Source organism: Triticum aestivum, chromosome 6D (genome assembly GCF_018294505.1).
Source record: "Triticum aestivum cultivar Chinese Spring chromosome 6D, IWGSC CS RefSeq v2.1, whole genome shotgun sequence".
Classification (NCBI taxonomy): domain Eukaryota; kingdom Viridiplantae; phylum Streptophyta; class Magnoliopsida; order Poales; family Poaceae; genus Triticum; species Triticum aestivum.
Window position 1 is genome coordinate 477422163 of NC_057811.1, and position 12909 is coordinate 477435071.

Below are 12909 nucleotides of genomic sequence, written 5' to 3' on the forward strand. Positions count from 1 at the left end.
ACTACGACATCATTTTGCACCATGGTTCCATTGATCATATTCATAATTCATTTGTGTGCACAATGAATGCTTTTGCTCCCATGAATGCTTTGCATATCATTCTATGTCATCTTGTTAAGCTTCATGCGCTTTGTCACGAACAATATTGTCGCATGGACTCACGCTTATTTGATGGACACTTTGTGTGCGCTAACCATTATATTTCCAAGTGTACTTTGTGTTTGCTCATTTTGCATGTACCACATACCAGAGACACCTTGGAGTACTTGGATTGCGCCATACCTTCAACTCCGTCCACGACAACCGTTTCCATGGTGATGAGGATCACGATCCGAGGTCGGATCTTTCCCAAGGGGGAGGAGATGATGCGGAGCATCCCACGTTCATCCCCGTGTACACTCCGACTACTCTCCAAGCCCCAAGAGGACATATGACGAGACCTCAAACATACGCCATTGGACACAAAGGTGAACTCGCTCCTCTCCGAACCTTCACTTTCGACATGTGAGACATGGCTACTACCTCCAACGTGTGTGCTATGCATGATCAGGTACTTAGAGGAAATCCACGGAGCCACCACACCCAACGGATGAGCTAGCGAGGACGCCAAGTACAAGGACCAAGAGAAGAAGCTGCCCGAAGTTTACAGCCTCCGGACGACCGGACCTCGCCGGACGTCCGACGCCTGGAGCCTCCACCAGCCTGAAGAGCCAGCCCGCGAATGCTACAGCGACCGGACGACTGATGCGGACCGGACGTCCGACACCCCCCAGGCCCCGGACGACCGAGCGCCACCGGACGACCGGTACTACGGCGACAGAACGCTGTTTACGGAAGTCCGAAGACTTCCGGACACCCACCGGACGTCCGACGCCTGTCTGCGCACAGAGATTGGGCACGAGGCCCATGTATCCCTTCGCCCCTCACTTACCCCTTCGTGGCTCTAGACTATATATACTCCTCCACCTCCTCCTAGTTAGGGTTAACATTGGTTTAGCTCATATGTGAGATAGAGCTTTGCTCATCCATTACGGATCTACTCCACGAGAGATACCGCGGCCCCTCTACGGAGAAGATCCCCTTGGATTCAAGACCCCCTCTTGGGTGGCCCCATCAAGACCTTCTCACGGAGAAGAACCAGTTACCCTTTGTATCGTCCCTTGTTGATTGTGGATCTTGTATCTCCTCTCGTGTTTCGAGGATCTAGCATATGTGTGACCTAATCTTGTTGGTTTGAGTGTTTCTCTTGTGTTTTCCCTCGTTTCCCCCTCGTGTTCTTCGTGTTCTTAGTTGGGATCCGCTCCTTTCGTGAAAGATCGGCCGTATAGGGTTCCACCCTACATCACAACCTCTGCATAACTGACATACAAAATGAGATTTGGCTTGATGGTTAGACATGGGTTGTAAACCAACTTATGTGATCTTTTTTTCTTCAGGAAATGCCACCATGGCTTGCGTTATTTATCAAAGAACATTTACATCAACAACCAACAATGGGATAATCGTACTACGTAGATCATCAGTCACAACACTATGTTAAGGAATTAAATGCATAAAACAGCCATAATTGTGTAATGACTAGCAAAAAGCCATCACAATAGGAATGGTGACAAAACAAACCACACACTACCGTTCACAGTGGCAAAAAAGACCTACCAAAATTATAGGACCCTAATATCCAACGTATGTCAGCTCCAGGAGGACTCCGTGCGCGATTTGTTTGCCCCGGGAGGGTCCATCGAGCGAACCTTTTTGATTGCCATGGGCTTGCTCAGCGACTAGTTGATCGATTCAGGCCTTAAAAAGTTGGCCAAATCCCTACCCATTCACCAAAAAAGTGCCACACAGTTTTCGCTCTGCCCATAGGCCCAATTAACTTCTTTAGAAAAAATGCTATCAATAGAAAAAGGACCCTAATTGCCATGATTAGAATTATGAAAAACTGACATGCTAAACTTTAAAAACTACCATGGAAAAAAGGGGGAAAAATGCAATGGCATTAAAAATTAAAATGCATCCTGTAAATAATAAAAAATGTCATCCTCTATTTTTAGTGGAAAATGTCATCCTCTTAATAATAAAAAAACCATGCTATTAAATATTAAAATGACATGCTCTTAAAATAAAAACTGTCATGTTAATGAATAATGATGAATTAAAATGCCGTACTCTTAATACTAAACTGCCACCCTCTTAATACTAAAAATGTCATGTTGTTGATTACTAAACTGACATCCTCTTAAAAATAAAAACGCCATGTTATTGACTATTAAAAATGTCATGCTCTTATTAATAAAACTACCGTCTTATTGATATAAAACGCCATCTTTTCAGTAATAAAATTGACATCCTCTTAATAATAAAAATGTCATGTTATTTGAATATTAAAATGCCATGCTCTTATTAATTAAAAACTGCCATGTTTCTGATAAAAAATGACATTCTCTTAAAAATGGACCAATAGGTAACAGTCACAATCGCCTACACCTGCTACTCTAAGGCAAGGCAGTACATGCATACACGTAGTCAAATCGGAAACCAATCTCATATGCACCTATCAACAATCACCGCCACACACGAATCAAATCTCAAGGCAAATTGCAGTGTACACCGGTTGTGTACCCACCAGCTTCCCCGGAATTACGTGTCGCCGCCGCCAGGTTGATCAGCTAATAGCCGCCGCGGCTATTAGCTGATCAACCCGGCGGCGGCGATACGCCCCCCAAAAAAGTGTGAACCAACCTGTGGTTGGATGGTTAATTAGAGGTACTGTGGTATCTCCAGCCCATCAGGGTTCAAATCCTGGTGCTACGCCCTCCAAAAAAGTGCGAACCAACCTGTGGTTGGATGGTTACGATGACTTCGTAATTTCAAGATGATATGCCAGCTCAGTCTTTCGAAGTGTTCATAGGGATAGGGTGTGCGTGTGTGCGTTCATAGAGGTGAGTGTATGCGCGTGTGTATGAGTGTTTGCATATGTATGCACTGTGTTAAAAAAAGCCCCCCAAAAAGTCCACAAAAACATGAAAAAGATTTGTGCTGAGAAATAGAGAAGTTAGTATAGCATCGTCTGTACAAATATGCTTTAGCAGCAAAAGGAGAAGTGTTAAAAAAACACACACTACAGAAGATATGCTTTCCTTGTTCATTTACTTTGACCCGGGCAAGTTTAATCCTACTAGGAGCTCCTCACTCAGCCTGATTTCTTACGTCTGATCTCAATGCCCTGCACGATGAGGCCGCTCTTCCAGTTCCCACCTTTGGTCTCCGTCAGGCTGAAGGACACCTCGCCGTCGTCACCCCCCTCGTTGAAGAACTCGCCCAGCTCCAGCTCCATCCATCCGTCGGTCCTTTGCTGAGGGAGTGCGACATTTTCTTTGTGTAGGCCATTCCTTCTCATGGACCAGTAGTTCTCGGGCATCCCGCAGTCATCGTAGTCGTCGTCGTCATCATTGTCGTCGTTGTCATCATCATTGTTATGTTGGAGGCAAACCTTGCGGGTTAAGTTGGTTGCTCCAACGCTGACCGATGCCTCCTGGACCGGAAATGCCAGCCCATAGAGATCATCAGTTTTCTTGAAGACCATGTAGGCGGCATAGGTTGTGTCCTGGGAAAGCAGGTTGCTGTGTATCTTCCCACGGATCTCGAACCAGCAAACATGCCTGAGTTGAGCACCTTCGGAGAACCTGCCGCAAACATAGGGCCAGAGTTTGTAGCAAAGATTGCCGACTGTGAAAAAGGTACATTATACTAGCAATCACATTGTTTATGCAAAGTGTCATCTATGTGCTGTGCATAGTTCATAAAAAAACAAAGTTGTAAAGGGCATGCCCTTTGCTCTTGACAGCGTGGAAGATAAAAGTAGCACTTAGTTGTGCCACTTTCCAAATGAAATTGACTTCAACTTAACCTGTTTCAAACAGTTTCAAGATCTTCAACAACTGATTTCAAGTATGTTGTTATCACAAAATTTGCTACTAGTCAGAACCATGCTGAAATCCCTATTCTGAGTTTCTGGCTCACAGCAAAGGTAGTTTGATCTACCATCCTACCGCTTACAGTTGCAGGTTGCACCAAATTAACCACATCAAATTAATTGCAATTGCACAATCAGATCAGATGCAATTGCAGTTAGATAAGCTGCAACATTCAGAAACACAGGCATAATTTGGATAATCTGCAGTTCTGCCCCGGAATAGGAGAGAGCGACGAACGAACCTGGAGTCCTCGAGCGGGATCCAGGTCCAGTACTGCGGCGTGTCGCCCCACACGATGGACAGGTTCCTGGCGGACAGCATGTAGCACTTGGCGCCGGTCTCCCTGTCCAGCCACACGCTCTGCGGGCGCGCGCACGACCACCGAACAATCGATTAGCGATCAACCCAGGATGAATCTGCTAGAAGAGTTGGGGGATTGATGTGCAGTGCAGGCACGTACGACGAGCCTGTCGGGGAGGAGGGCGGGGCCGGCGGAGAGGCGGAGGAAGAGCTCCTTCTTGGAGGAGGGCGGGGCGGGGGCCGCCAGCTCCCCGTCGGCGAACGGCGGGAGGCCGCCGGGGGGCAGGAAGCGGGCCCAGACGGCGTCGGAGTCGGCCGCGGCGCGGAAGGCCGGGGAGACCGCCGCGGCCCGGCAGGCGTCGCGCGGGGACGTGCGGGCCAGCGCCGCCGAGAGGAGCTCCTCCGGCAGGCGCGCGATCTCGCAGGCCTCCTCCATCGGTTCCTCCGCCGGCCGCTGCCTGGTTTGGTCGGGTCTCTTCTGATTCGATTCGGGGGTGGGGGTGAAGATGGCGAGATTGGCAACTGGTTTGGCGGTGTGAGGATTGGGGATCGTAATCCCCACGGATATTCTTTTATACCGTGCTCGGAGAGCGCGGGCGGAGGCTTAGCGACGAAGCACTCGCGGGAGGAGCAGCGGGTCGATTGGGGATTAATTTGGGGCGAAGGAACAGATGGCAGGTAGGAGGGGCAGGGGCAGGGGCAGGGGACAATCCAACGGTTCGAGAGAGGCCGGTCGTGGACTAGTGGTAAGTAACCGCATCTTCAAATCAGGCCCTCAAACCGTCCGCATCCGTTTGGATCAGACGTGTTTTGCCATCGAATGTGGGTCTGTATCGGTCTGCCGACCAATTCAAATGCACTTTCCTCTGTAAATTGCAAGCAAGGTGGGGAAGGAGTTAGAGAGTCCGGACAACAGCCACGTAGGACTTCGGCACCCTCGGCTTACTCAAATCCTTCTTCCGGTCTCATTCTCTTTCACTCCGCCCTTGCCCCCCTTACCTTGCATCCGCGTCCTCCTCCCTTGACACCACCGTTGTACCTCTCCCGCGGCTACCTGGGCATTGTCGGACGTCTGCAACCACCATCCATGCACCCGCTTGCCTTCAAGTACGACACCGTGCACCCAGGATCCGTCCGCAACCAGGTACCCTCTGCCCCATTGTCGACGACGTCTATGACGGTCACCACGCTTGGCAGGTGTTTGTTCAAATGCCATTGAGCTTATTTTCGAACTTTTTGTCGTTCTTTTAGAATACGAAGGATGGCGGGGTACTCGAGCATGGACGATGAGTTGTTGTGCGATCCGTGGTTGACCGTATCCGCGGATCCCGTAGACAGGAGCAGAAGGGGGCTCTTCTGGCAGTGCGTGCATGATTCGTTATACGCGCGAAAGCATATTGCACCCTATGACATGCACATCATTCATGAAAGCAATGTGGAGTCATTAGCATATAGATGGTACACCATCCTGACCACCGCCAGTAAGTTTTGTGGCACGGTTGATATGCTGGAGGTAAGGTAGCCATTGCGCGTGGCAGCTGTGTTGATCGTAAATTTTAATTCTTCTTGCTCAATGATTGATTGCTCATTCACTCAATATTGCTCTACACATTTGTGTAGTACGTGATGCCGTGATGTACCACAGTATAGAGCGCAGACCATTTACGCACATACACCGTTGGATGAAGTTCAAGGGGTAGTATGCGCGCGGCGGCATGATTCGTTCATGAAAAACTTGTTGAACATTTGGTTAATCTAATTGATTTTAAATTATTTCTCGTTGAATTTGAAATATTGTCGTACTAGACTTATTAGCACCCTTGAACATTTTTAATGGAAGCACTCTTTGATTTTCTTTACTGGTAAATACTTGCACTACTCATTCAACACTCTTATTACAATGTACTCCCTCCATTTCTAAATATAAGCCCTTTTAAAGATTTCAATACGGACGATAGAAGCCCTTTTAGAGATTCCAATACGGACTACATATGGAGCAAAATTCACATGTCGTCCGTATTGAAATATCTAAAAAGGCTTATATTTAAAAACGGAGAGAGTACTTTGCAGTGTACCTAATTGCACGTATATAAATACATCCCGAGGCCACCATCATGGTTGTGCCGATCCAATATCTACATCTCTCATTTAACACAACCCTCCCAAATGTTTAGATCTAGTCAATATGTCTCATGCCATCCAACTCGGTTTCCTCCCTGCAGTCCCATCAAAATTACCGTATGATCGACGTGATATTTTCAAAGAGACCCATTAATTAGTTGCTCTCGAAGGCCTGGTCATCGGGTCGAGGGAGAAGCAACACTAGTAGAAAACTGGGCTTTGGTCACAGGGCAATATTCACATTAGTCCCGGTTCAGTCACGAACCGGGACTAATGTGAGCATTGGTCCCGGTTCGTGCGGCCAGGGGCCTGCCGGGCCTCGTGGGGGCATTGGTCCCGGTTCGTCCGGACCCTTTGGTCCCGGTTGGTGGGACAAACCGGGACCAATAGGCCACGCTCCTGGCCCACCACCCTTTAGTCCCGGTTCATACCACAAACCGGGACTAAAGGGCTGGTCCTAGTTGCGGCCAGTGTTTAGTCCCACCTCGCCAACCGAAGGGCGCTCACACCAGTTTATAAGCCCGTCCCTCTCTGCCTTGTTGAGCTCCTCTCAAAGTGAAAATAGATGCCCTTATACAGGGAATTTGACCTAAATTCACAGTAAATTTCTTTGAATTTCATAGAAATTTATTATGAATTTAGGTTGAATTTTCTCTATAGGCGCATCTATGTTCATTTTTTTTAGTAAATAAAAATAAATAAACCTTAATAAAATAAAATAAAATAAACTATAGTAACTAAAATAAATAAACCTTAATAAATTAAATAAAAATAGCAGCAGTAAAATAAATAAAAATAGCAGCAGTAAAATAAATAAAAATAAAATAATTAAAGTAAAATACATAAGTAATTAGAAATAAAATAAATAATTTTTTTGTTGTAAGTAGAAACAAAACAAAACAAATAAAGCAAAAGAGAAAACAAAAAACAGAGAAAAAAATTATGCCACCTACTGGGCCACCACGGCCTGAATACGACTTGAAACCCATCCGTGGGCCAGGATTCAGGCCCGCAGAAGGCCCAGTAGGCCCCACAGGCAAAGAGAACAGTTAGGCCCGAAAGCCTGCAGTTGAGAGGAGCTCGAGAGGGTGGGCGCAGCAGCGCTTATAAACCACTCTCGAGCCCTCTCAACTAGCGAGGTGGGACTAAACTTTTGACGCGGGGCAGCACAAGGCCTTTGGTCCCGGTTGGTGCCACCAACCAGGACGAAAGCGGGCATTGGTCCCGGTTCGTGGCACCAACTGGGACCAAAGGCCTTTAGTCCCGGTTGGTGCCACGAACCGGGGCCAAATAGTTCCCTATATATACCCCATCGCCACAGCAGAGCACTCCACAGTGCTTTGTTTTTTCTGGCCGGCGAGGGGAGGGCATTTAGGTGCTCTAGCTCACCTCCTATGCACATGAGGTGTTCGATGAAATGTCTGAGCCACACTAGTTAATCTTTCTCCTCTCGAAACTCGACCTCCGAGCTCCATTTTCCCCGAGATTTGTCTAGGTTTAGCGGTCTGTCACGTCCCGTCCCCGTCTTCACAGCCGTCGATCGCCCGCGCTGATCTCGTCGCCAGCACCACCGTGGTGAGCCTCTTGTTCTTATCTTCTTTCTGAAAGGAAAAAAAATTCTTACTTTAGATAGTTACTTGTCTAATTTTGTTACTTTTATTATTCCTTCTTATTACATAGTGCGATGGTTTTGGTATCCGCCCCGTCGGCCCTCGTCCTGTCTATGATTCGGATGTGGTATATATTATCCTTTTATAACTATTTGGTTCATTTATTGTTTATGACAAATATACCGACCAACGTGACATAGATTTTACTTATCTAGGAGGTGGTTGAACCGGAAATTCTAACCGACCCTATTGTCGGGAGGTTAAATTTAGTTGAAGAAGAAAACAATTACTTGAAGGAAAAAATAAAAAAAATTGAGGAGGAGAAGATGATATTGGAGTTGCATGTTGCGGATGTCGTCGATGATCACAAGATCAAGATGGACGCAATGCGCTTGAAGATTAGAAAGATTAGAAAATATGCCATTCATACCGAGGCTTGGTATCATTATGCCGTTGGATCAATTGTTACCTTGGTTGCGATTATGATCGCATTTGTTTTCGCATTGAAATGTTTTACATAGTTTCAATGTATGGTTTAATTAATTAGATGCTCTGGAGAGCTATATATATGTTGTTAGATGAGAACTATGTATGTACTTTGGTTTTAATGTGATGATGAACTTCTATTAATTTGGTCACTTAATTATCTATTCATGATGTTCTGTAATGGTTTTTGACACACTTAATTATATATAATGCACGCAGATGAACCGGCAATGGATGTACGGTGACAGACACACCTCCGAGTACATTAAGGGCGTGCATGATTTTCTCGAAGTGGCTGAGGCAAACAAGCAGAATGGTTTTATGTGTTGTCCATGCCCTATATGTGGGAATACGAAGTCTTACTCTGACTGGAAAATCCTTCACACCCACCTGCTTTACAAGGGTTTCATGCCACACTATAATGTTTGGACGAGGCACGGAGAAATAGGGGTTATGATGGAAGACGGCGAAGAAGAAGAGGACGATGACAACTATGTGCCCCCTGAATACGGTGATGCTGCAACGGGGGAAGCTGCTGAAGATCAAGAGGAACCAGACGATGTGCCCAATGATGCTGCAAGGCGGGAAGCTGCTGAAGATCAAGAGGAACCAGTGCCCGATGATGATGATCTCCGCCGGGTCATTGTCGATGCAAGGACGCAATGCGAAAGTCAAAAGGAGAAGCTAAAGTTCGATCGCATGTTAGAGGATCACAAAAAAAGGGTTGTACCCCAATTGCGAAGATGGCAACACAAAGCTCGGTACCGTACTGGAATTGCTGCAGTGGAAGGCAGAGAATGCTGTGCCTGACAAAGGATTTGAGAAGCTATTGAAAATATTGAAGAAGAAGCTTCCAAAGGATAACGAATTGCCCGACAATACATACGAAGCAAAGAAGGTCGTATGCCCTCTAGGATTGGAGGTGCAGAAGATACATGCATGCCCTAATGACTGCATCCTCTACCGCGGTGCGTACAAGGATCTGAACGCATGCCCGGTATGCGGTGCATTGCGGTATAAGATCAGACGAGGTGACCCTGGTGATGTTGACGGCCAGCCCCCCAGGGAAGAGGGTTCCTGCGAAGGTGATGTGGTATGCTCCTATAATACCACGGTTGAAACGTCTGTTCAGAAACGAAGAGCATGCCAAGTTGATGCGATGGCACAGTGAGGACCGTAAGAAAGACGGGAAGTTGAGAGCACCCGCTGACGGGTCGCAGTGGAGAAAAATCAAGAGAAAGTACTGGGCTGAGTTTGTAGCTGACCCAAGGAACGTATGGTTTGGTTTAAGCGCGGATGGCATTAATCCTTTCGGGGAGCAGAGCAGCAATCACAGCACCTGGCCCGTGACTCTATGTATGTATAACCTTCCTCCTTGGATGTGCATGAAGCGGAAGTTCATTATGATGCCAGTTCTCATCCAAGGCCCTAAGCAACCCGGCAACGACATTGATGTGTACCTAAGGCCATTAGTTGAAGAACTTTTACAGCTGTGGAATGGAAACGGTGTACGTACGTGGGATGAGCACAAACAGGAGGAATTTAACCTGCACGCGTTGCTGTTTGTAACCATCAACGATTGGCCCGCTCTCAGTAACCTTTCAGGAGACAAACAAGGGATACCACGCATGCACGCACTGTTTAGATGAAACTGAAAGTATATACCTGGACAAATGCAGGAGAATGTGTACCTGGGCCATCGTCGATTTCTTCCGACCAACCATCAATGTCGAAAGAAAGGCAAGCATTTCAAAGGCGAGGCAGATCACCGGAAGAAGCCCGTCATGCGTACCGATGATCACGTACTTGCTATGGTCAATGATTTAGACATAATCTTTGGAAAGGGTCCCGGCGGACTAGCTGTTCCGAATGACGCTGAGGGACACGCACCCATGTGGAAGAAGAAATCTATATTTTGGGACCTACCCTACTGGAAAGAGCTAGAGGTCCGCTCTTCAATCGACGTGATGCACGTGACGAAGAACCTTTGTGTGAACCTGCTAGGCTTCTTGGGCGTGTATGGAAAGACAAAAGATACACCTGAGGCACGGGAGGACCTGCAACGTTTGCACGAAAAAGACGGCATGCCTCCGAAGCAGTATGAAGGTCCTGCCAGCTACGCTCTTACGAAAGAAGAGAAAGAAATCTTCTTTGAATGCCTGCTCAGTATGAAGGTCCCGACTGGCTTCTCGTCGAATATAAAGGGAATAATAAATATGCCAGAGAAAAAGTTCCAGAACCTAAAGTCTCATGACTGCCACGTGATTATGACGCAACTGCTTCCGGTTGCATTGAGGGGGCTTCTACCGGAAAACGTCCGATTAGCCATTGTGAAGCTATGTGCATTCCTCAATGCAATCTCTCAGAAGGTGATCGATCTAGAAATCATACCAAGGCTAAGGAGTGATGTGGCGCAATGTCTTGTCAGTTTCAAGCTGGTGTTCCCACCATCCTTCTTCAATATCATGACGCACGTCCTAGTTCATCTAGTCGACGAGATTGTCATTCTGGGGCCCGTATTTCTACACAATATGTTCCCCTTTGAGAGGTTCATGGGAGTCCTAAAGAAATATGTCCGTAACCGCGCTAGGCCAGAAGGAAGCATCTCCATGGGCCATCAAATAGAGGATGTCATTGGGTTTTGTGTTGAGTTCATTCCTGGCCTTAAGAAGATAGGTCTCCCTAAATCGCGATATGAGGGGAGACTGACTGGAAAAGACACGCTTGGAGGGGACTCAATAATATGCAGGGACGGATATTCTTGGTCTCAAGCACACTACACAGTTCTACAGAACTCTACCTTGGTGACCCCGTATGTCGATGAACACAAGAACAGTCTGCGCTCCAAACACCCGGAGCAGTGTGACGACTGGATTACATGTGAACACATCAGGACTTTCAGCAGTTGGTTGGAAACACGTCTCAGAGGTGACACCACTGTTTGTGATGAGTTGTACTCGTTGTCTAGGGGACCATCTTCGACTGTATTGACTTACAAAGGATACGAGATAAATGGGAATACATTTTACACGATCGCCCAAGATCAAAAGAGCACCAACCAAAACAGCGGTGTCCGCTTTGATGCAGCAACCGAGAGGGGAAAGGACACATATTATGGTTACATAATGGACATATGGGAACTTGACTACAGACATGATTTTAAGGTCCCTTTGTTTAAGTGCAAATGGGTCAATCTGTCAGGAGGCGGGTACAGCTAGACCCACAGTACGGAATGACAACAGTGGATCTGAACAATCTTGGGTACACTGACGAACCGTTCGTCCTAGCCAATGATGTGGCACAGGTTATCTATGTGAAGGACATGTCTACCAGACCGAGAAAAAGAAAAGATAAGGAAGCGAATACATCATACGATGAGCCAAAGCGCCACATAGTTCTTTCAGGAAAAAGGTGAAGGAAATATGCCCTAGAGGCAATAATAAAGTTATTATTTATTTCCTTATATCATGATAAATGTTTATTATTCATGCTAGAATTGTATTAACCGGAAACATAATACTTGTGTGAATACATAGACAAACAGAGTGTCACTACTATGCCTCTACTTGACTAGCTCGTTGATCAAAGATGGTTATGTTTCCTAGCCATAGACATGAGTTGTCATTTGATTAACGGGATCACATCATTAGGAGAATGATGTGATTGACTTGACCCATTCCGTTAGCTTAGCACTCGATCGTTTAGTATGTTGCTATTGCTTTCTTCATGACTTATGCATGTTCCTATGACTATGAGATTATGCAACTCCCGTTTACCGGAGGAACACTTTGTGTGCTACCAAACGTCACAACGTAACTGGGTGATTATAAAGGTGCTCTACAGGTGTCTCCCAAGGTACTTGTTGGGTTGGCGTATTTCGAGATTAGGATTTGTCACTCCGATTGTCGGAGAGGTATCTCTGGGCCCTCTCGGTAATGCACATCACTTACCGGTAAAGGTGCTCTAATGAGTTTGTTGCGAGATGATGTATTACGGAACGAGTAAAGAGACTTGCCGGTAACGAGATTGAACTAGGTATTAAGATACCGACGATCAAATCTCGGGCAAGTAACATACCGATGACAATGGGAACAACGTATGTTGTTATGCGGTCTGACCGATAAAGATCTTCGTAGAATATGTGGGAGCCAATATGGGCATCCAGGTCCCGCTATTGGTTATTGACCGGAGACGTGTCTCGGTCATGTCTACATAGTTCTCGAACCCGTAGGGTCCGCACGCTTAACGTTACGATGACAGTTTTATTATGAGTTTATGTGTTTTGATGTACCGAAGGAGTTCGAGTCCCGGATGAGATCAGGGACATGACGAGGAGTCTCGAAATGGTCGAGAAGTAAAGATCGATATATTGGACGACTATATTTGGACATCGGAAAGGTTCCGAGTGATTCGGG

General features: G+C 46.5%; 1 protein-coding gene across 1 annotated transcript; it reads right to left on the reverse strand.

Moving 5' to 3' along the window:
- Positions 1–3024: 3024 nt before the first annotated feature.
- Positions 3025–4924, reverse strand: LOC123146102 (F-box protein PP2-B10). The gene is made up of 3 exons (XM_044565686.1): positions 4438–4924; positions 4219–4337; positions 3025–3686 (listed from the first exon to the last, which is right to left on the reverse strand). Exons 1-3 carry the CDS (start codon positions 4711–4713, stop codon positions 3194–3196), a joined length of 888 nt encoding a protein of 295 aa, XP_044421621.1. The 5' UTR covers positions 4714–4924; the 3' UTR covers positions 3025–3193.
- Positions 4925–12909: the final 7985 nt, after the last annotated feature.